Source organism: Sander vitreus, chromosome 7 (genome assembly GCF_031162955.1).
Source record: "Sander vitreus isolate 19-12246 chromosome 7, sanVit1, whole genome shotgun sequence".
NCBI classification, from domain to species: Eukaryota; Metazoa; Chordata; class Actinopteri; order Perciformes; family Percidae; genus Sander; species Sander vitreus.
In genome coordinates, this window is record NC_135861.1 from 20,437,722 (window position 1) to 20,460,272 (window position 22,551).

The following is a 22,551-nucleotide window of genomic DNA, read 5'->3' on the forward strand; positions in this document are numbered from 1 at the left end:
ATGCATTTTTAGGCTTCCCTCCCTGCGCTCTACCTCTCCTCACATTTCTTCCTTCACTCCTCTTCTATGTTTTCTCCCCTCACATTTCCCCCTCATTACCGGCGTGAGATATGACATGCTCTCTTATGACCCTGATCTCATTGCAAAACTAGTCACTGCCACCTGTGTTGAGGTGTCCTTTGAAATATAGCTAGTATAACATACAGGGTCAAAACCATGCTCGCCAAAAATATGCACTTATTGATTTGTACGGTGGCATGCACAGGCATGTAAACATTTTAAAAGCCCCCTATTTTGCTCCCTACTGTTATTGCATCTAGAAATACAGTATATAGGGACAATGGGCCAAAGTACAGAAAGCGACATAGCATCAAAGAAATATGACAGCCTGATAAACAAGCCACTGTGATTGTGTTTGACAGAGCAACAGGAAAATTGCAGATATTAGTCACAACAGGAGGCAATGTTTCTGTAGCCTGCTTTTACAACATGGTCTCCACAAAAGGAGAAAGGTATTTATTAGCAATGAGCGTGACTATTGGCTACTTATTTCAAAGGTATACTGTTTTCTGATGATCTTACACTGCATTTCACTATGGTTTGCAATATGTGGACCTAGTCTAAAATGAACATGAAAGAGCAAAGGTCAGCCAGTAAGAGTGTGTGTGTGTGTGTGTGTGTGTGTGTGTGTGTGTGTGTGAGTGTGAGTACTGTTCACCCCTCGGCAGACATTTGCAGGCCCAGTGGCACATTTAACCAGCCAGGTGTGAAAGATGCAGAGGGCCAGATGAGGAAAAAGCTACATTCAAGAGTGGAGCAGAAATAACGCTGTGTTGCTTATTAGCATGGCTCTTCTGTGCAGAAACCCAGTGACATCCCTCAGAAACACAGCTAGTATTTTGCAATAAGCTATTTTCTGTTCTTTTGTGACTTTGATGTCAAAAGGCTTTGTGTGGCTGTTCTTCACATGGAGAACAAAAGCCAATTGCTGACAACGCAAAGCTTGAATGCACAAGTTACTGCTGCAGAGTAATCCAGTAATCGCTATCTGTTCGACACAAGAGTTTGCAGGATGAGTGTGTGTGAATTGCACATAAGGGTGTGCCTTTGAACGTGCATGCATGTATGTGGTGTTTTGTGCGTGTGTGTGTGCGTGCGTGTGTTGGTGTGAATATGTGTCAAGGCCTATACAGCATGCTAATTCAGATGAGTGGCCACACTAGGTATTGAACACGCGCCACTGTTGGTGCATGAGCCTTTGTTTGGGGACTGTGCTGTTTAGTAATGAGAGGGACTCTGTCGCCTCCGTGTGAGCTGTGGAGGAAGAGGAGAAAGAAGCAGGATTAACACACACACACACACACACACACACACACACACACACACACACACACCGAACCCTGTCTCTTTCCAATCATGGACTCTGCTTCTTTAACCAACCTCAAAAGTGCATACATTGTCAGGGACAGTTGTAGAGCAGTGCTCTTTTTTAAGAGCCAATAGCAATACATCTTTATTTCTGCACATTTCTGTATGTACAGTTTTTTTTCTCTCCCTTTTGAGAGATCCTGCCACTTACAGTAAGGTGAAATAATGATATTTTATTTAACGTGCATATAACAAACCATAATTTTATTTATATATATATATATATATATATATATATATATATATACTATATATATATATATATATATATATATGGACAAAGCCATTAGAACTCTGTTTACGGATTATACATGTCTTTAACTTGTCTTGTACTACAGATTATGTAAAACTGTAACTCAGGGTTTATTTATTCTCTACCTTAAGCATCGTCGCAGTGGGCAGATTTATTATGTATCAGTATATCAGAGTTAACAGACACCATTATGTATCAGTATATCAGACACCATTATATACACATGTTGCCGTGATGAATAGGTAAATGAAAATCACATCTTACTAATAGCTTTGATTGTAGGGTCAGGGAGAGAGGAGAAGAGAAGAGGAGAGGAGAGGAGAGGAGAGGAGAGGAATGGTACGACCTGTTGTGATCAAAGGGAGGGGGGCGACCATAAGGAGGTGGATGGAGGAGGGCTGAGGGAAGAGGGAACTTTGAGCCATGTACACCAGCCATTCAGAGCCGACCTTGTAATCAAAGAGAGTTGAAAAGCAATTAACTGGGACAATTATAGCAGCCAGAGGAGGCTGAATGGTTGGCTAAGTAAAGTAGTGTGTCATTGAATGGAGATTAATTGATGAGGGGAATATTTCAACGTCTCTATTTGGTCTCTAGAAGTTTAAGTAAAACATGTTTTGTCACTGTCAAAGCATAGAAGCATATTCAGGGTTTTACCCATTCTCATTATCTGGTTGAGCTATCAAAACATTGGAGGTCAAAAAATGGAATAATCTTTCTTTATAAGGTACAGTAGAAAAGTCCATGAAACAGTATTACGTTATTCATTTTACATGGCTATTGTTATTAATAATGGGGACTTCAAGGCATGTCTAATATGTCACATTAAAGATCACCTGCATAATATAATCTGTTGCTAATGCTAATGGGGCTTTAGCTACATTTTGATTTTGAAGAGGTGTTCCAGTTGAGTTAAATAGAAGGATGACCCCACTAGTTCCTGTCACTCTAAACTATGAGAGGGCCAATACCTTCACAAATTAAAAGCTCAGATACCAACATCTTCTCTGAAAACATCCCAGCGTCTGTTGGGTAAAAGCCAATCTAATATAATTTCCCAAGCTTTTCATCAGTACCAGCTAATTCAGAATGCAGTGCAAAAAAATGTAAACGATGATTACACATGAAGGGCAAATACTCTGAGTGGAACTGGTCGAGCAAAAAGGGAGAGGGTCAGGAAAGCAATGTGTACTGGTTCAGATAGAGATGGAAGATGAGCATTTACACAGTGGTTCAAATATGACATATGAATGCTTTTGACTAACGACCTCATCTCCTTTATTTGTTATTTTTTTTGCTGGAGCATTGTGTACTTAGACAACAAGATACCAGCTGGCTTGTCTGGCACATACAGGTTCTCTACAGTCACCATGTAGAAACTCAGTACTCCTCCTCACTCTATTACAATAATCCACACAGCATGCATCACACATGAATAATCACATTTTATCACTACATTCAAACACACTTGAGCCGAGTGCTTTTCTTCCCCATTTCATTTTCTAGTGCAGTTTGCTCCGTCTATCAATAATTCAACAAGCAACAAGATGGAGGAGAATGATTGAGCTTGTTTTTTGTCTTTATGGTTGGACGACAGTAAGTCCAATTAAAAGTGGAGACAGTGTTTTTTCAATTTCCCTTTCGTTTTGGGATTAATTAACGTGTGTGTGTGTGTGTGTGTGTGTGTGTGTGTGTGCATGTCCATGTATGTGCGTGTGTTTTGAATAGAAGCAAAGAGATAACTGTGCCTAGTTATCAGTGAGGACCAGCCATGCTGTCGTCTCACTCGACCTCGCACACAGTCAAGGGTGAACAAAATAGCGGAGAGAACCCTGTCACTCACTCACATGTGCACATGTATGCTTGTACAGTATGCACAAAAGCACAATATAATCGTAAATACGAAAACACGTAAGATGCATGTGACTTCAGAAAAATCAAGCACAACACATTTACAATTTCAAAACCATTTACACAAAGACAAAAGTGACTTAAAGGATGATTCCTGTTTGCTACTACTTGGGTCTTAGTGTAATTGTTGAGCTTTGGCAACCAACAGCATTGTACAACAAGGTCAGACGGGGCAAGAAACACAAGCAGTCAAACAACCTGATAGTTTAGCCAGATTATCCGAAACTGAAAGTGAGCACACCTGAAATGCCAATAATAACACCTCATTGTAGACCACAGGAAAACTGTTTGCACACTTCTACGGAAAGTACAGTAGGTCAAAATTGAACCAGGAAGTCAGTCTGTAAATTGTTATGAATGTTTACAACATATAGTTTGGGTAATAATTTGACCACCAAACATTGTCTTCAAACCTGTGGGTTTGTTTAAAGATGCATTAATGGATTTTTTTCCCATCAGGGGCAGCAAACTAAGCTTTGAACACTGCTGAAAAGATGGCGCTGGGGATGGCTGCCGTGTCTCAAGATCCTCCTCAACTTTGCTTTTGTTTTGCGTTTATTTTGTTTCATTTGATACTTATTTCACATGCTCGAGAACCACTTCTGCACATCAGATTATTGGTTGACAGTACTTTCCCGCCACGATCAATGAACAATAATAATATCCACGGCTTGGTTTACCTGTTGCCGTACCTCGAAAACGGACAAAGAGAAAAAGGAAACCAAGGTTGTGGGCCAGGGTTTTGCAGACTGAGGAAACGTGATAACCACCTGCCCCCTCCCCTAATCCACACAAGGCACCTGGACCTGATGGCATCCCTGGCCGAGCTCTCAAGTAGTTTGCATAACACCTGGCAGATGTCTTCACAGACATTTTCAACCTCTCACTGCTCCAGTCTGTAGTCCCAACATAAATACAAAAATACAGCCAATGTCCATGTCCCTAAAAAGACCAAATCCCACTGCCTGAATGATTAACACCCAATAGCACTCACCTCCACCATCATCAAGTACTTTTTTAGTCAAAATCTTTATTACTTCCTTCCTCCCTGACTCTCTCAACCCACTGCAATTTATACAGGCCAAACAGAAAAACAGGCAACGCCATCATCCGAGCCCTCCACACAACTCTCTCACACCTGCACCACAGGAACACGTACTGTACGTGAGAATGATGTTCATTGACTATAGTTCAGCATTCAATAACATTGTGCCCTTGTTATCAAGCTCAAAGACCTGGGACTCAACACCGCCCTCTGTGATATGGATCCTGAATCCAGGATACTCTGCAACTTCTACAGGTGCACCATCGAGAGTATCCTGACCACCATCACCGCCTGGTAGGGCAGTTGAGCCCTTAACCATAAGAGGTGGGCTAAAAACTGCTCAGTACATGACCAGGAAAGAGGTGCCATCCTTGGAGGACATCTACACCTAGCAGTGCAGGAGGAAGGCCAACTGGATTTTTAGGGACCCCAACCACCCCAGCTAAAAACTATTCTGCCGGCTGCCGTCCGACAGATGGTACCGTAGCATTCAATCCCGCGTCACCAGGCTCACACACAGCTTCATCCCACAGGCAAGCAGGATTGTGTGTCACTTTATATCAGTAGAGCTTTTTATGTTGAAAACAGCTGCCTGCCGCTGCTGAATCAAAATTGATGAGAGTGAACAAGTGGGCTGTAAAACCGAAGCAATGAGCAGTTGGGTGTATCTGTGGATATCACTACAAGTGAAGACTTTCACATTGCCCAAAGTCATAAATGCTAACATTAGCATGCTAACATGTTCACAATGACAACGTTAACACACTGAACTTTAGCAGTTAGCCTATAGTGTTTAACATTTTCAGTAGTTGAGCAAGTTAGTTTCCTAACATTCACAAACCAGCAGTGATCCCAAGGTATAGCTGAGGCTGATGGGAATGTCATAACCAAAGTATAAGTAATTTAATTTTTGACCTGATGATGTTGTTAAATGAGAAGTTACACTACCGGTCAAAAGTTTGGGGTCACTTAGAAATTTCCATTCCACTCTATTATAGACAGAATACCAGCTGAGATCAGTTGCATTGTTTTTTTAACCAGGGCAGCAGTTTTCAGATTACATTATGTGCTTACATAATTGTAAAAGGGTTCTCCAATGTTTTCTCAGTTAGCCTTTTAAAATGATATCAGATTAGTAAACAGAATGTGCCTTTGGAACATTGGATGAATGGTTGCTGATAATGGGCAATGTAGATATTGCATTAAAGATTAGCCACTTCTTTCTACAACAGTTGAGAACCCTTTTGCAATTATATAAGCACATAATGTGATTAAAAAAACAATGCAACTGATCTCAGCTGGTATTCTGTCTGTAATAGAGTGGAATGGAAATTTCTAAGTGACCCCAAACTTTTGACCGGTAGTGTAACTGCTCACCAAAGTAGTTAACATGTATGCTGTGGGGTACTTAAATGTGTATACCAAATTTAATGGCAAGCCATCAGCTGTTGGGATATTTCAGCCTGGACTAAAGTGAATGAGCGACTGACACTGCCATCCCAGCTGGACTTTTTTTTAGTGATGTTGCTGCATCTCCAGATCTTAACAAACCATGTGGTAAGTACCAAGTAATTATTATTTACAGAAATGATGGTTAAAACATTGAAAGTAAAAGCCAGGTTGTAATAAACCACAGTTATCCTTTGAGCTGTGGCACCTGAGACTTGACCTGGACTTGCTTTGTTTACTTCTCCAGAAAGAGTGAGTTATCTTGAGAGCTCTTACACCTCGGCCGCAGCAAAAGGAATTTTTAAATATTTAATATTTGCATGGAAATGCCTCAGAAACCCACATGTGCCTTGACATTGAGTCGTCGCCCCAATGACCTTTATTAGGCTAATTAAGCCAATTAACCTACTGAAACAATTCAACGAGATCGCTGCAACACCTCGCCAATGCTGAACGAAACCCTGAAGGTACATTGCACAGAGGCATGTGTGTGACTGATCCCTTCCCAGATACACCAAAAGGACAAGCACTGTTTCATATCATTACCATAAACAAATTAGGGCACCGCTCCCTCGTTAGGCCAAATATGTCTCATTAGTGCCACAGCTGAACAAACCTCCTGATTAGGCCTCACTGTCTCCCTCTGAAGCCCGCAAAAGGAGAGTCTATTTTTTAATTAAGCTCATTTGCATTTACAAATGAGAAGCTAATTAATGAGACTCGTTTTCTGGGGCTTTTCTAGTTTGGCAGGAAGCACGTGGAACAGTTTCTACTTGCATGCAGAGAAGCAAGAAGTAAAAAAGATGCCAGGAAAGCACAAACTGTGGCTTAGACTAACAGAGAGCTGTGGTGATGTTGTCTGCACTCACACACTAATTTATGTTGTTAAATAATTTCCTAATGCACAGAGCAGACAAAACATTATAATTGAGATGTTTTTCATCCTTTGTATGTTTTCTGCTACCTGAATTTACAACAAGCCTCACTCCTTTCTCAATCATAATCTTAGATAATATGTGCATAACATTATTTGGTTTCTGTGATGGGAGCAATTGATTCAAGTCTGTTTTTGTGGGTTCACACAAGCTACACACCATCACAAATCTCCGGGGAGCCAAAGGTGTTCAGGACAGAGCCAGGGGAAGCCTATGCTGTGTGTCATGCAAGAATAAGAAGGTGACAGGGCAAATATGGTGTGTGCATGAGGGTTAATGTGTGTGTTTGTGAATGTGCAAGTAAGTGTGTGTTAGAGGAAGAAAAGAGGGAGAAAAAGGAAAACAGCGTCAATTAAATAACCCTCCCACACAGCATCTGGTGCTCTCTCTCAGACCGTCTGTCTCTTTCCCGAACATTGCACGCCGAGTTTCTGCTTCTCTGTTTATTTTTCCCTCTTTCTGTCATTTGGTAGCATCAATCCCTTGGTTTCTCAGCCTAGACATGCTAGGTAGCTCGGGTCACAGAGTGCAGCTTCACCCACTCTGCCTTTCTGAGCGTTTCATCTTCCATCCACCTCAAAAATATACACAGGTTAGCTTGAATGCAGCAGCTGATGGGAGGAGGGTGAAACAGAGGAGAGTTAATGTAACCAAGTGAAAGAGTGTTAAGAGGAAAACCCGCTGACCGCACATTAACCAAGCAGATGTGCACACTTTTATTATGTTGCTAATTAATTCCTAACTCGTGCTAACTGGGCTACCTTACTCCATGATTCAATGAGACATTTTTCCATGCTAATTAGACAACTGTCCTTTTCTGTCCATCCATCTTTCTCCTTTCGTCTGTCTTACTGTGAAATCAGGTCAGTCGGTGTGTATTGTGGAAAGACTAATACTAGATTGAATGATGAGGATCAGGAAAGCTTTTATATTGATAGTCAGAATCCAATTATAAGTTCACGCGAACTGAGCTAGTTGGGAAAATGAATTTGCATTTCAACATTTCAGTTTGATGTTATGTTCCAAGATGAGAGAAAAGGAGTTGAAGCTCTGAAATGAGAAAAAAAGATGGGAATTATTGGTGTGAATGGATCAAATCAGTAGTTGAATCTTTCAAGGTACGAAGTGACGATAGGAAATCTGTCATGTTTGAGCGTGTGAGTGTGTGTGCTGACAGGGGGCAACATCTCTCTTTTAATGTGCCTGATTTGGAATCTAGGTCAGCGTGGTGAATTAGAAACATTCTGCATCCCTCTGCATGGCTACAGTCAAGCCCTCCAATGAGGATCCATGTACATGCACACACACACACACACACAGTCAAGCCCTAACAAACGTAATCCAATTTTAGATATGAGCATTTGTTGTAGATACTATACGTAAGGTATAAAATAATGCACTTCAAAGTAACGGTTAACACATTAGTATCTCAAAATTCTCAAAGATTTGAGAGAGGAAAATATTAAAGGAATTCATATTAGGCCCCGCTGACAATAAAAATTGTGTGTTCCTTCGACAAATGAGGGCATTTTTTTCACACAGCAGTTCAGTGCAGGAATGATAAGTGTGACACCAGTGTGTGGGAATGAGTGGGATTTGATGGAGTCTGCGCTTTGTTGTAGAAACACTCTTGGTTAATGATATGCCTCTTTCATCCAGACTCCCAGCTCCCCTCCCATTCTGCGAGCGAGGAGAGATAACGAGGGAGCAGACAGCCCCAAAGTTCACACAAAGAGGAGAGGAATCAGCACAACGCACAATCTCAGCCTTCGCTCAGAGAAACTTTCTCTTCTTCTGTCTCCTTTCTCCTCCGTCTGTTTTCCCGAGTCTTCAGATGCTTGTTCAAACTTGTCCAAATACGCCTACTGATCAAGTAGGGGACAGATGCACTTGTGTACCTCAGATGTTCGAGGGCTCTCCGGATTCCAGTCCAATTGAATGTAGTAGGCTATATGAACAAAACTGAATTTGAGTGTAGCTTAAGGCATGAACAGCAGTAGGGTGACAGAGATGCTTTGAGTGCGTGACTCATAACTAATAGTTAGTAGAGTGTTGGTTTGAGAATGTGCCTCCTGTTACTCTGTGCATGCTCCTGTGCGTGCACTTGCCTTGCATCTTAGTGTATATGGGTGTGCGTGTGCTTCCGTGTACTCATGCATTGATGTGCGACTCGATTGGACCCAGGTTCATCTCTCTCTAGAGCTCTCTCACCATGCTCTGATGGATGTTAATGTGGACTGACACAGGGGTGTCCCCCGAGGGAGGGAACACGGCCAGCGAGGGAGAAGGAGGAAGGGTGTGTGTGCGTGTGTGTGTGTGTGTGTGTGTGTGTGTGTGTGTGTGTGGGGGAGGGACGGGGGATTCATTCCTCTAATCCTCTCCCTTCTTCACAGAGCTGGAGCAGGGAAGAGGCACTGAACCGCCCAATGAATAAATAAAAGCCTCAGCCCCCACCTCACCACCGCTCCAGCCTGAAGCCCTGCACAGGAGCACTTAAAAGCATTTTAACAAGAGAGTCACTTCATTAAATATGGACTTCCTGTCCGCAAAAACCCTAGAAGGAAAACTCTGGGTGACTTTTACCATTGTGAAATATGGGGAAGAGTGTGGGGGTGGAGGTGGGCATGCATGGGACATGGAGGAGGAAAGGGAAACTATTGCGCAGAGAGACAAAGGGAGAGAAATATAGCAGAGCTGGGGGAAAAAGGATAAGCAAGGCAAGATAACAGAAGCACTGAGCTGGAAATTGGCACGGACCTTTCAGATCTCTCTAAATTAGCACAGAGCACACATCAGGTCAGTTTTGCATTCATTGCATGTCCCTTTTGTGTTTTTGCGCATTGTTATCTATATGTTCCAAACCCTGACAGAAACAAATGTCTCAAAATCATTACAGAGGCAAAGAATAATATTTGAGAAGAAGAAGAAATAGAAGATTAAGACGCTGTGGGAAGCAGCTATGGGAAGAAAATGAGTTCTGATCTGAGATCAGCTCAATAACATTCAGAATTTAAAGGCTTGGAATCTGAAATTTGAAGTTAGGTAAAATTTTCAAATCTTATGTCTGATATGTTTATGTCTGCCTTATTTGTATTTTTCTGAAGCCTTTGCAAGAATGACTTTGACTGCCTAAGTTCAGCTCACTGTTGCATTATAAATAAACCATTTGTTATGAACAGTTGTGTTTGTGTTCAAACAGAGCAGCGTTAAAAGAGAATATATTACCTCTGAGCTTATGTTACTCAAAGATGATTCATAAGTCACAAAATACAAGTTCAAGTGTCACGTCTTAGAGTCCATCTCATGTCTGAAGTCTTCCACACATAACATTGTGGTTATTTCTAGATACTACCTGTAAATGATATACTGTTTAGAAATTATAGTAGAGTATATAGGAACCACACCTATGTTATGGCCTTAAAGCTATAGTGCGTAGTTTCTGTTGACCCCATGAGGACGTAATAACAACAACATTGTCGGAGCATTGACGCACACCACCCCCACCCCTCCTCCACGCAGTTGCTCTTTGTCTCCAAAGCTAAATGCTGTTGCTGTCCTTTCTCAGCGGTGATGTAAAACGCATCACTCAAACTTCTGCATGCGAAAGTCACCGGATGAAACCATTTTGTAAACATAGCCATACTGAGAAATACAGAGAGAGTTTTGTGGAGCTGATGGGCTTAATTAGCTTTGTATCAACTATTTTGGCAATGGCTAGTCTGGCTATCACCAGACCAAGCTCAATCTTTTAAGATTGAACATTAGTCTGGGGAGTCTGCTCTGTATTTTCTACTGCACAAGAGGCGTGATCAACAGGCATAGTTCAAATGACTCTGTACGCAATTGGATAGTCCTTCAACCAATCAGACCAACGATCCAGGTGACGTATTTTGCAGAGCGAGGCAGAGCGAAAGCCGGTCAGTAGTAAAAAAAAGTCGGTAGTAAGGCAAACCCATCCTTCTTTTGTAGGAATTGTTCCAGGGCAAGTTTCTGTTCCGTTTTCAGAGAAAACTTGCCTTTGAAATCTTTTAAAACAGCAGCGACAGCAGCATCAACGGGTTGCTGCGCTTCGGTGACCGTCATGTTGAATGTAAACAAAAAGCTGCTTGCCTTCGCTTCTCTATCATCATCGTGTTAAACCCGCCAATAGCACGCCAGGTGGATAAATAAGTTTGTGATTGGTTCCCGCAAATTTGTAATGGAAGCAGGATAGATAAACGTACAGGTTCCCACCCTGAGCTGCAGATCGGGCTGGGTTTACCCAGTCAATGGCTTGAATGTAACGGACCTTCATTTATACAAAATAGCTTTGCACTATAGCTTTAAAGAGCAGGAAAAAAAAGATAACCTCAATGTTAATTTAAAACTCTTTTTCATTTATTCTTCTTTTTGGACCTGGAGATAATTGTGGAAGTTTCATGAGGATGGAGTGAGGAAACACATTTAGAGAGACGTGAAGGCAATGAGAGAAAAATATCAGACCTGGTATATTCAGTAATGAGTAGAAGAAGCTAGCTCTTAGAAGTAGCTCTTAACTCAGAAAAGTAAACTGTTTTGTATTTCTACGTTTGATAGAAAAATGTAACATTTGTAAAATGTTCACAGATATTTTTTTGCATAGAGTTAGATGATAAGATTTATAATCACATGTCTGTGCAGTAACTATGGATTAACTAGTATTTATGAGATAGTTTATTATCTTAGTTTAGCATTAAGACAAAGACGTTTTAAGGGGAGACTCTCAATGGGCAGCTACAACCTGCTTCACATAAAAAGATATTCTAAACACAGTCTGTGCGGCCTATTAGATAACACATAGCTTGCAAGTGGTAGTGCATGCTGCAACCAGAATAGCTTTCTGTGTGTTGTTTTTCAATATGTTGGTTCACTGTCACAGGCTGTAAAAATACTAGTTCTCAATCTTTGAAAGACGTATTGCTCCAACATCATTATAATTGAGTGTGATTAAACATTTATCAATAAAACAGGTTGCAAGTCTTGATTTGCTTGTTTAGTACAAGTCACCAACTTGAATCCCAATTATTCTGGCTGCAGACCCAGCTGTGAAAACATCATTCTGAGCCCACACACAATAAGGGACACATTCTGGACATATCCATGTTCAAGGGTCTTAACATGTCTACGGTTGTAGTGGCTGATGTTGCTTTTTCTGACCTGTCCTGTGTTTTCTTTAAGATGACTACCTCTGTGCACACACATGTTCAATCAGAGGTAATCACAAAACGGTATCTGGCTAAAAACACCTGTGAATTATTCATACAGGCTCTTTTACACCTGCCCTCTCTTGGGTTTCAGTCAATGATATTGTAGATAATTTCAGTTCTGAAATTACAAATGTTAATGATGCCATTGCCCCCACTGAGGTAAAGGTAGTATATGGTAAGAAAAGAGCCCCATGGAGAAATGCTATGTTGTTAAAAAATTGAGAAAAGCGTGTTGAAAAGCTGAACGCAGGTGGCAAAAAAACAAATCTCCAGGTTCATTATGACTATATTTATAAAAAGAGACTTCACATTTTTTATTTAGAACTGAGGAATGCGTGGCAGTCGTTCTTCTTTGAGATTATTGCCAAAAACTAAAATAATGCATCCACTTAAAACCAATTTAAGTTGCATGACACATTTGGATTATATCAACCATGAAACCTTGGAAGAAATTGTGCAACATCTTTAATCCTCCTCCTGCTGCCTTGATATTCTTCCTACAGGCTTTTTCAAAAATGTTTTCAAATGGAACTCTTGAGCTTGTGGTCACGACATGGGAAGTCGTGTCCACGATATGCTCGGCATTCAAGTGGTTACATTGAGAACATCGCTGCTTGGCATTGGCAACATGGACGCCAAAAGACTCTTCCTTAACATTACTGTCGGCGTCTAGAAGCCACTGAGACTAATAATTTAGCAAGCTAGCGAGCTGGTAACGTAATGCAGGAAATGCAAAGGCATAATGACTGCTTTAAGCAATGCAGGTGGTGACTGACTGACACATTTTTCCCCTCAGTGCTTACTGTAGCTATATGAGCTTTCTGCTGAGACTGTTCAGTACTACATAGGCTACCAAAGAGGGTTCAGAAAGGAGTGGGCACACTTAGAGTCATTTCCTGTATCTGTGTCCTGTTGGTTTCGCCACTGCCCCGTCCCTTTAGGAGACTGGCGCAGATCCAGTCTATTCGCACCGATGGGAGAAGTGAATGAGAGCACGGATTATGACAGATTCTTTCATCCCATAGTCACTGAAAAAAAAAAGAAATAAAGCCCCATATCTTTTCCGAAAATTCTTACACTAAATGGCTTCTTTTTCTTTTAGACGGTTAAAGTCAGGAGAAATTTTACTTAGTCAATTAATGTTCGCAAATGCCCCAGCTAACTAATTTCCGTAATGCTAAATATTGGATGATAGCTGTGTAAAAATGTGTCTGCACTTGGAGACAGGAAGTGTATACAATTATATACCATTGGTGCAGTAATGTTTTTATTATTGAGCATCTTTGTACAAACCTATATACTCGATTCGACTCTGCTGATGTTGATATCAGCTCTCGTGCACACTCACTGCCCTCAACACTTCCAGTACATGCCGAACTGTAGCCGGAATGCTGAAAAATACAGCAGAGACAGCTTAGGGAAAATCTCAGTACTTGTTAGCCTGCTATATCCTGGCTGCCTGTAGACTTTGGGGTGACTTGCTGCCCCAGTTTGGTAAATGGAAAGCTTTTTTATTTATAATAATTGTTATTTGTATTGGTATAAATTAATTTCTTATTTCTGCTGCTGTCATGATACAACATACGTACGTAGAAATTATACACATTGCATCAACACAGTTATAGTCTGGATCAACGGAAGTACATTTCCAGGATAACGCTTTTTAAGTATGATTAGTATTAGTATTACGCATGTTCAAAAATATCGTTCAATAAAGCTGGTAAGTGAGCATTGTGGTAACACAGCCAAGTAGATTCTATGCTTTTGTGGTCTCAGCCACAATACTGGTTACGAACAACTCAAACCTTTCTTAGATAGCTGTAGTGATTGATTTGGCAGCTGAGTACACAATACTCACCGGTGAATTGGTTCATGTGTTTGTGGTGCTCCTTTAAACATGTTGACTTAAAGTGCTCATATTTTGCTCATTTTCAGGTTCATAATTGTTTTTAGAGGTTGTACCAGAATAGGTTTATGTGGTTTAATTTTCAGAAAACACCATATATTTGTTGTACTGCACATTGCTGTAGCTCCTCTTTTCACCCTGTGTGTTGAGCTCTCTGTTTTAGCTACAGAGTGACACATCTCACTTCTGTTCCATCTTTGTTGGGAGTCGCACATGCGCAGTAAGTACTGCTAGCTTGTCAGTTGCAGCGCATGAGGGAGTGCCACGCTAGCAGCTAGGTGAGCATTATAACGTGTGTTACAAAGTGACGCGCGTTCGTCACGGAAGTAAAGGCTGGACTACAACAGAGCTGTTTGGAGCAGTTTGTGAACAGTGTTTTCTCTGGAAGATGGTTAAGTCCCTTTGGGGTGGACTTTGGGCTTTTTCACTTTGTCAACCTATAATGTGCACAAAAAGATATATAACACAATAAAGGAAAGGGGAAAAGCCAAAAAGCACAATATGAGCACTTTAAGAAAGAGTAGGGCTGGGGTGCGAAAGGGACTCCAAAGTGGGTCAGAGTAAAAATATCTTCAACAATTATTCATGCTACCCCGCCTATCTCTACCATACCTGCACCCTGTGAAAAATCTGCATTGCACTGCAGTGAGGGGAGACAAATTGGAGAGAAAAGAAATAAGGAGTGAGGATAGACATGGAAGAGAGAGGTTTGGGGTAAAAAGAACAAAGGCAGAGTGGGTACATTGTTTACTTTTTCGGCGTGGGTGCAATGTGCAATGCACAAAGTACAATGTGTGCCATGCAAACACGTCCTTTGATGCTCAATGCTTAATGTTTCCTACATTTGCTCCGTCATCGGCAGCAAACCTCCCACCAAACACCAACACTTTAACCACCATTACCAATGACTGCCAAGACTGGCTGGATCAAACATGTGGCCTACCACACCAGTCCTCATCTATCTCATGTAACTTTCTTTCTCTTCTAAGATAAAGCAAAGGGTTTGAGTGAGTGAAAAGACTTTTACAAAGCAGACTTTGTGAAGTCTCTCTGATTGGGCAGGTATGCTGTCCTGTGATTTGTGACAGCGGTGGGATTTTGGAGACGTTGGGTTGGGCGCTTGAGGTCGAAAGAGTTTTGTTGCTTGGGTTTGTTTCATTCTTTTGTGAGTGCCTATGTGAAAAGCATCATGATTGGAGCAATAAATAAAACCAAGGGCTGTGATTGGTTTTGAGGAAAACTAGATTCCATCGCAGCAGAAGGGTATCATGGCTGCCAGGTCCCTGTAGGTCTGCACTGTAAATCCAAACATTAATCAGAGCCGGCAGGGAGAGATCAAAGGAGCCTGTTCCATCTTTACTTAGAGCGGCACTTTGATGTGTGCATGGAGAAAGGGGGAGAAAGAGAGAGAAAGGGGGAGAGAGAGAGGAGTGTATGTATGAGAAAGGGGAAGAGAATCAGACAGAGAGAGTGGGGTTGAAAATTAGGATATGAATGACAGCCTGGAGAGAAAACCCTCCTGTGTGGATGCTGCTGGGTATATAAAACATATTAGCAATAATCAAGACCTGGTGAATGTCAATACCAGTCAACACTAAAACATGTGTCCTGTTCTTACGAAATGCTCCTTCTCTTTTTTCACAGCATCCACGGGACAGAATAATCCACACATAACAGTGACAGTGTAAGGTTGATACAGCACATTGACAGCACAGTAGGGGTGCTTGCGACTATGCATCTCCATGCATGTATTCATACACACGTGTGCACACATGCATTGTTCCTTTCAAATATGGCAGCATCACCATATCTTCAGCAATAGAAAATACGTTTCTGCCCCATGGTGGTCCTCTTCTGTCACTGCATTGTATGCTCTCCAAATGTGGTATGCCACCATTGTATGGCAGCTGAGCCAGCAGTTGCCATGGCGACAACGAGCTGCCACACAGACTTTAAAAGCACCATGAATTATTAGTTGGTGTGTTGACACTTTTGCGTTTCTTCCATTCTCTGTGAATCAGAAGCTTTTAGTTCTCAATCCCCCCTGGAGAAAGGTGACGACTGTGTGTAGTGCTTTCTGTCGAGCACTAGGGGATGTGATCACAATGGCCTGAAGAGGTGAAATTGTACCAATATTGCCTGTACTGAATGCTTTTAGCTTTTTTAAACGGACTCAGAAAGTGCAAACAGTGACGCTTTCTTTTTGTCTGCATCTCGTTTACAAATAGCTTTTGTAATTGTACCATAGTAAGATTAACATGATTAAAATCAAGATACCCATGGGATAGAATGAACATAACTAAATGACAAAAAATTTCCTCAGGTGATACTAAATTGTTTTTATTGATTTTAATAGTGTTGTCCATTCTGCATTTGAAGTAGGTCTATTTTGTTTGTCAACTCATGGGCTCTCCTGCCATCTGCTGGCCAAAGTATTGTACGTTACCCTGTGGGTGTAGTAAAGTAAAGTGAAAATCATCACACGATAAAGAGAACTCTTTGCTGCAGTGCTCTCTGCAAGTTGAAACTTTGAAGCATGTTGTATTTTTGACACACACACACACACACACACACACACACACACACACACATACACTTATTACACGATTACTTGATGAAATGTTTCACATTTAAAAAAGGTTTTTCTTGGATAATCGTTCCCACATTTTTTGTAATTGCTTGGTTGTTACCTGCTGTCTGGTTCACTGCTAGACTGTATTCAGCACTGATGAACACACAACCACAGAGAAATTATATTAAATACATTGAAATGCATTAAAATCAATTATTTAGCAATACACATTATTGAATTAGAATCAATTATACCATTCAAAACCTTTGACTATTATTACTTTGTAAATCAGGCCAGTATGTCATGTAAGGCATACCTCATGTAGAGGTATGCAAAATATATGTATCGGACTTGGCGGTGCTTCTGACTGTTTAACAATTCAGGCAATGACTACTTTAAATCCCGTTTACAGTGACAGCTAAACAATAAAGTAATTAGGAGCTAAATACCAGTATGATGTGGCAGTTTAAATGAAAGTCTGGTAATCACTATTTTATTAGTGGGTTTTAAGCTTATTTTTACAGTCTATGGTTTTAAGATGCAGTAGCGTACAGTATATGTAATGTGAAAAAGAGCAACATTTTAAAAATAACATAATGCAAAGAATATCAGTGGTAACAAATAGACCTTCACTCACTAAAAGACACTGAAATATTTACGTAATCGCCACTGCTCTGTTTTGAATAAGAATTTGTGTCTGATATGGTTTTGACACAAAAAAGTTAAATAAACTGGTTAATAAGTCAAGTTACCACATCACACTTGTATAAGTTGCATATTAGACCATGATTGGTGTCCAAATTACTTGTGATGTCTTAAAATCATGCACTTTAAACCCAGATTTAAGATGAGCATAGAGAAACGTTTCTACTTCAGCAGATGAATGTGAAAACAGCTTTCTGGTGTCAAACTCTGCAAATAGATACATCATTCTAGACAGTGAATATCAAACATCCAAGTCAAGTAACAGTAAGCAAAACACAAGTTTTTTTAATGGAGGGGGACTACACATGGCCTCAAAAAGAACCACCAACTGTCACGATTTCAGAGAATGTGTAGGACCCAAATGCAGCGAGCAGGCAAGAGTAGTGTTGCTTGAGGATTTAATTAAAAAAAATCAAAGATATACAAACGTCCATACAAACAAAAGGAGTCCACAAGGTAGCAGGCAAAAATCCCTCCAGAATGAGGAGGAAAAAAAAAAAACAGTAATACCAAAATTGGAAACACAGAGACAACTGGGTAGACTCCACAAACGACCATGAAACAGAATACAATGACCTGACAACAGAGAAAGGAAACACAGAATACTAAATACAAGAGTTAACGAGCAAACAAGGGACAGGTGACACTAGGGCTAGGGAACAGGTGAAAGACATCAGGGCGGAGCAAACAATCACAAAGGCGGGAAAACCAAAAGACAGGAAGTAAAACAAGACAACACCTAAGAGAACCATTGGCATATATATAATGGACCAACAGATCCCGTTGCTCTGGACGGAGACCAGTGAAGGCCATTAGATGCACTTTTCCGGTGAGCGCCGAGCGTTACTGCGCAGCCTCCAACTGAGAGAGACGACGTAAATGTGCCGTGAGCAACGTGTCTGAAAGTTATAAGTCTTATGGTAGCTGTGCCAAGAGAAATCTCAATCATTCCGAATATTGCAGAGACGGAGAGCGTAGGTATATGTAAGGAGATAACATAGGCACAGGCTAATTATTGCTAACTAAAATGCTAGTTAACATTAGTAATTACACTTAAACAGCTAATGTGAGACGAAACTGCCTGCGCGCTTCTACTGTACTATACGGTAATTCCGCTACTATGCGACAGTAAGTCGCGTGGTTATGACACAATCGTTAGCCTATTTTTACAAAAACGTCTGCTACGGAGCATAACGTGAGGTACAAGGTAATGGAGCCTTTTATACACTGTCGTGTTTCTTTAGAAATAAACAATGGACAAATAGAGTTTTTAAACTCTTCAGATGTAAAGTTATTCGCTGTCAAAGTGGCGCCAAAATGAATGGCAGTCAATGGAATGCTAACGGGAGGTGATAGCTTGGTAGCATCAAAATGGCGCCATAGGAGGTTCGCAGTCCGAGGAGAACCCCCTTGAAGAGAACAGAGAGACTACAAAATAAAACAGGAAATGGAAAACACAGAAAACATGAAACCAACTAAACACAGAAACTTGACACTGGACGAGACCAAGTGAAAACAAAACATTTAACAAAAAAAACAGTTAACCCACATCATATCTGTGATAGATATATAGATATTTTATTTGACCTCATTTGCATTTTTATTTATCGCTAAATCACTTCTTTCCTCTGTAATAAGTGAATTCCCCCTGTGTGGGATCAATAACGTTTATTGTATCTTATTAAGATGGTGTTTACCTCAGATCCACAAGGTGGCACCATCACCTAAACAACTGCCCCAAGAACATACTGTAGAATACAACCTGCAGAAAGCCATATGTGAAGTCGAGCTGTAGATTGTCACACGGGAAGCCTTATCATAGTGTAATTCTCTGTACTGGACACTGAGTGGCAGTCTTACCTTCTCTTTTAAGTTTCATACTTGCGACACCTGTTTCTTAGCCTCAGGAGACCTTTTACTTACTTATCTGTTAATACATGACCTGTGTGCTATGTCTGATTTTGATTCTTATAACAAACATTCACTGATTCACTAACCTTAGGCCTATAATACTGCTATAGGATTTTACTGAGCAGTGAGTTCAGTGACGTTTTGTATAGCATGTGGCATCTTTTGATGGTGCAAAAGCCTGTATGTAGCCTATACAATATTGTCTTGAATATATATTAATAGCAGCTTATATGAGATATCGCTGACAGACAAAATTGAAGCTATTTGTTTTTCACAGATCACTGACTAGCCAGTGTTAAGATACATTACCTGCAAAGGTGACTTGCTCCTAAACATTTGGTGCCAGTGCTGACTCTGCTAACATGCGAGGTGAATGGAGATTAGGGGGCACAACCTCTACCTATAAGCTTATTGATCTGTCCAGAGCAAGCTGCGAACCATAGCCTAGCACTTAGTGTGTACGTCACTGCCATCTTGTCTATCTATCACTGCTGTTTACATGTACTGTAGTTCCAAAGCAAATCTTTTTAGTTTGTATCAAAAAGAATGGAAAGGTCATCCTGTTTCAATCATAAAACATCCTTCCTGACGCTGTCCTCCTGCTCCGTACTTGATCTCTCATTGTGTGTTTCTGATCCAGAGAGACATCATCTTCAGACAGGTGAGTATATTATATCCACCTATCAGCCTGATACTGCTACATGAAGGTTTGCACTGAGCTCATGTTGCTTGTGACCTGTGCATTTTGTAGCTAACTAACGATTAAATATCTCTCCTTTCAAGTTTATTTAAATGACTCACAACAGCACAGGTTCAAAATGGTGATAAAATAATAATAACATAACAATAATGGACAATACAGTAAGAGCAGTGTGGCTGGGCAGCGTGTCAGTTTGCGTTGCAATTATCACTTTATGATTGAAATTGGGAGTAGACTCGCGCTCTTCCCGAGTTAATTAAAACGCCCCCCTGATTGGACGGGCAAATAATCCCGACGGGCCTCGTGCTTCTACTAACTTGCGAGCAGGGCAGAGCACGAGTCACAATCTGCCCAAGGCGAGGGAGGGCACGAAAGACGCGCGAGAGGAAACCGACCGTACGAGGGGACCGAGCACAATTAGAGAAGTGTTGTTGAACGTGGGCTATGCGCGCAACAAGGGGGGAGCGCGGTGTACAGAGGAGTGAATGCTTGTAGAGGCTCAGCTTCAGATTCACAGCCTCCTTCTTGAAGAGTCACTGCACTGACAGAGGAAAGGAGCGAGGGAAGAGAGGAACTCCTAGAAAACTGCAACTCTTGGAGAGAACTACGTGAGTACAGCATACAGTTTTCAAAACAACAAATAGGATAGAGAAACAAACGGAAGAGTAGACTTTTCCTGGTCAGAATCTGTTCTGGAAGAGAAAATGAATGTGAGCGAAGAGAACCTGCTTAAGTCCATCAGCAACGACGCGCTCCTCGACCTGACGCAGCGCTACGGCCAATCAGCCTTTGGGTTCGGTCCTGGCCACGGTGCTGGAAGTCCCGGCCGGTTCCCACTCACACCGGCCAACGACTTCCTCTCCGGGCAGACTGCGAAGTCCAACGAGAGCGGCGGGGAGCACACCAGCGACGACGAGGACGGCTTCGACTCGCTAGAGTCGCGGAAGAGAGGCTCGTCATTTGGGGACGACAAGCCCGGGGGCCCCCTCACTAAAAAGTCTAAGGAGCAGCGGTCCCTGCGGCTCAGCATCAACGCCCGGGAGAGGAGAAGGATGCATGATCTGAACGACGCACTGGACGGCCTGCGCGCTGTTATCCCTTACGCCCACAGCCCCTCGGTGAGAAAACTCTCCAAAATAGCCACTCTCCTCCTGGCCAAGAACTATATCCTGATGCAGGCTCAGGCTCTGGAGGAGATGAGGCGGCTGGTGGCGTATCTGAACCAGGGACAGACCATAAATTCACCAATCCCCACCGCCCTGGCGCCCTTTGGACAGGCTGCCGTCTACCCATTCTCGGGCTCCACACTCGCCACCTGTGCCGAAAAGTGCACTACTTATTCCGGGACACCGTCGAGCCTCTTCAAACACTGTAACGACAAGCCTTGATTTGGTTTAATTCTCTTTCCTGAACTTTTACCTATAGGCTACTGCACCCATGCCTCTCTCTCTCCCACTCTAGTTTTTTTTTTTTAAATCATTCTGTAAAAAAATACAACAAGTTTAGTCTAATGCATAATCTTAAAATATTGTTAAGTAATTATACTGCAATGTTTTATCCATATTTAACAAACGCTACATATAAAATAAACAGTATTGGGCCTTCCTGTAAGATTAAGTTTGTCGCTTGTACTTTACAGACACTACAGGCCATGTCCATATTATGAGTTTTGGTAAATTTCAGAAGGATTAAGTTATCAGCTCTTATTTGATCTATGCAACATTCAGCAACGACAACATGAAAAGTAGAAATGCCCAGACATGTGACCTAATCTCGACCTTTAGATTTAGCAAATATGAAAGGACTTCCCTCGACTGACTGTACTGATGCTATGTGGAGGAACAAATGTGATGTTGGCTCATACTATTTTCTGAAACAATGTGTTGACAAGTTTTATTTATTTCAAGTCATTGCACATCTCACATGATTGTATTGTAACTGTGGAAAATCATTTGCTCCAAGCCCGGCTATACTATTATATTACTACAGTCTATACATTGAAGAAGTGTTTTTGGTTGTGTTGCAACATGGATTTCATATATTGTTTATATGTCTTTATAATTAAAACACATATCTTTGCTTGGACCTTGTTGTGATTCATTTCAACAACCCCAGCTTTTTTTCCTCACATTAAAAAAACATTAAATAGCATACACACTACAACTTTAAATGCCAGCCACAATTGCACACGACATAGGACATACAACACATTCATTTTTGCTTGTTATATGTTAGTTATGTTGTGGGCATTATATTTGGTAGTTTGAGACTCTGTATACTAATCCAGTTTTAACGTACAACATGAAAGGGCTGTGATTTAAAAAAAGAAAAAAGGCTAAAATATGAAAATGAACTGTAAATTGGAGCTGTAGAAAACAATATCTGAAAATCAAGCACTCGCCTCTCACGCTGCTACAATTATTTCCAGTTCTCACCCTCTCAGTGGCCCTCCTAAAATGAGTTGGCAACTTTCTTTTCTTGCATGAGAAGCCTCTGACACGAGGAGCTGAG

The 22,551-nt window shown here is 41.3% G+C and overlaps 1 protein-coding gene across 1 annotated transcript; it reads left to right on the forward strand.

Moving 5' to 3' along the window:
- The first annotated feature begins 20,744 nt into the window (after window positions 1–20,744).
- Window positions 20,745–21,428, forward strand: bhlhe23 (basic helix-loop-helix family, member e23). Its single transcript, XM_078253988.1, has one exon. The coding sequence runs from the start codon at window positions 20,745–20,747 to the stop codon at window positions 21,426–21,428; it is 684 nt and encodes a 227-aa protein (XP_078110114.1).
- The last annotated feature ends 1,123 nt before the right edge of the window (window positions 21,429–22,551 follow it).

Coding starts and splice junctions, on each gene's coding strand:
- bhlhe23 (XM_078253988.1), top strand. CDS start 20,745: ATGAATGTGAGCGAAGAGAACCTGCTTAAGTCCATCAGCAACGACGCG.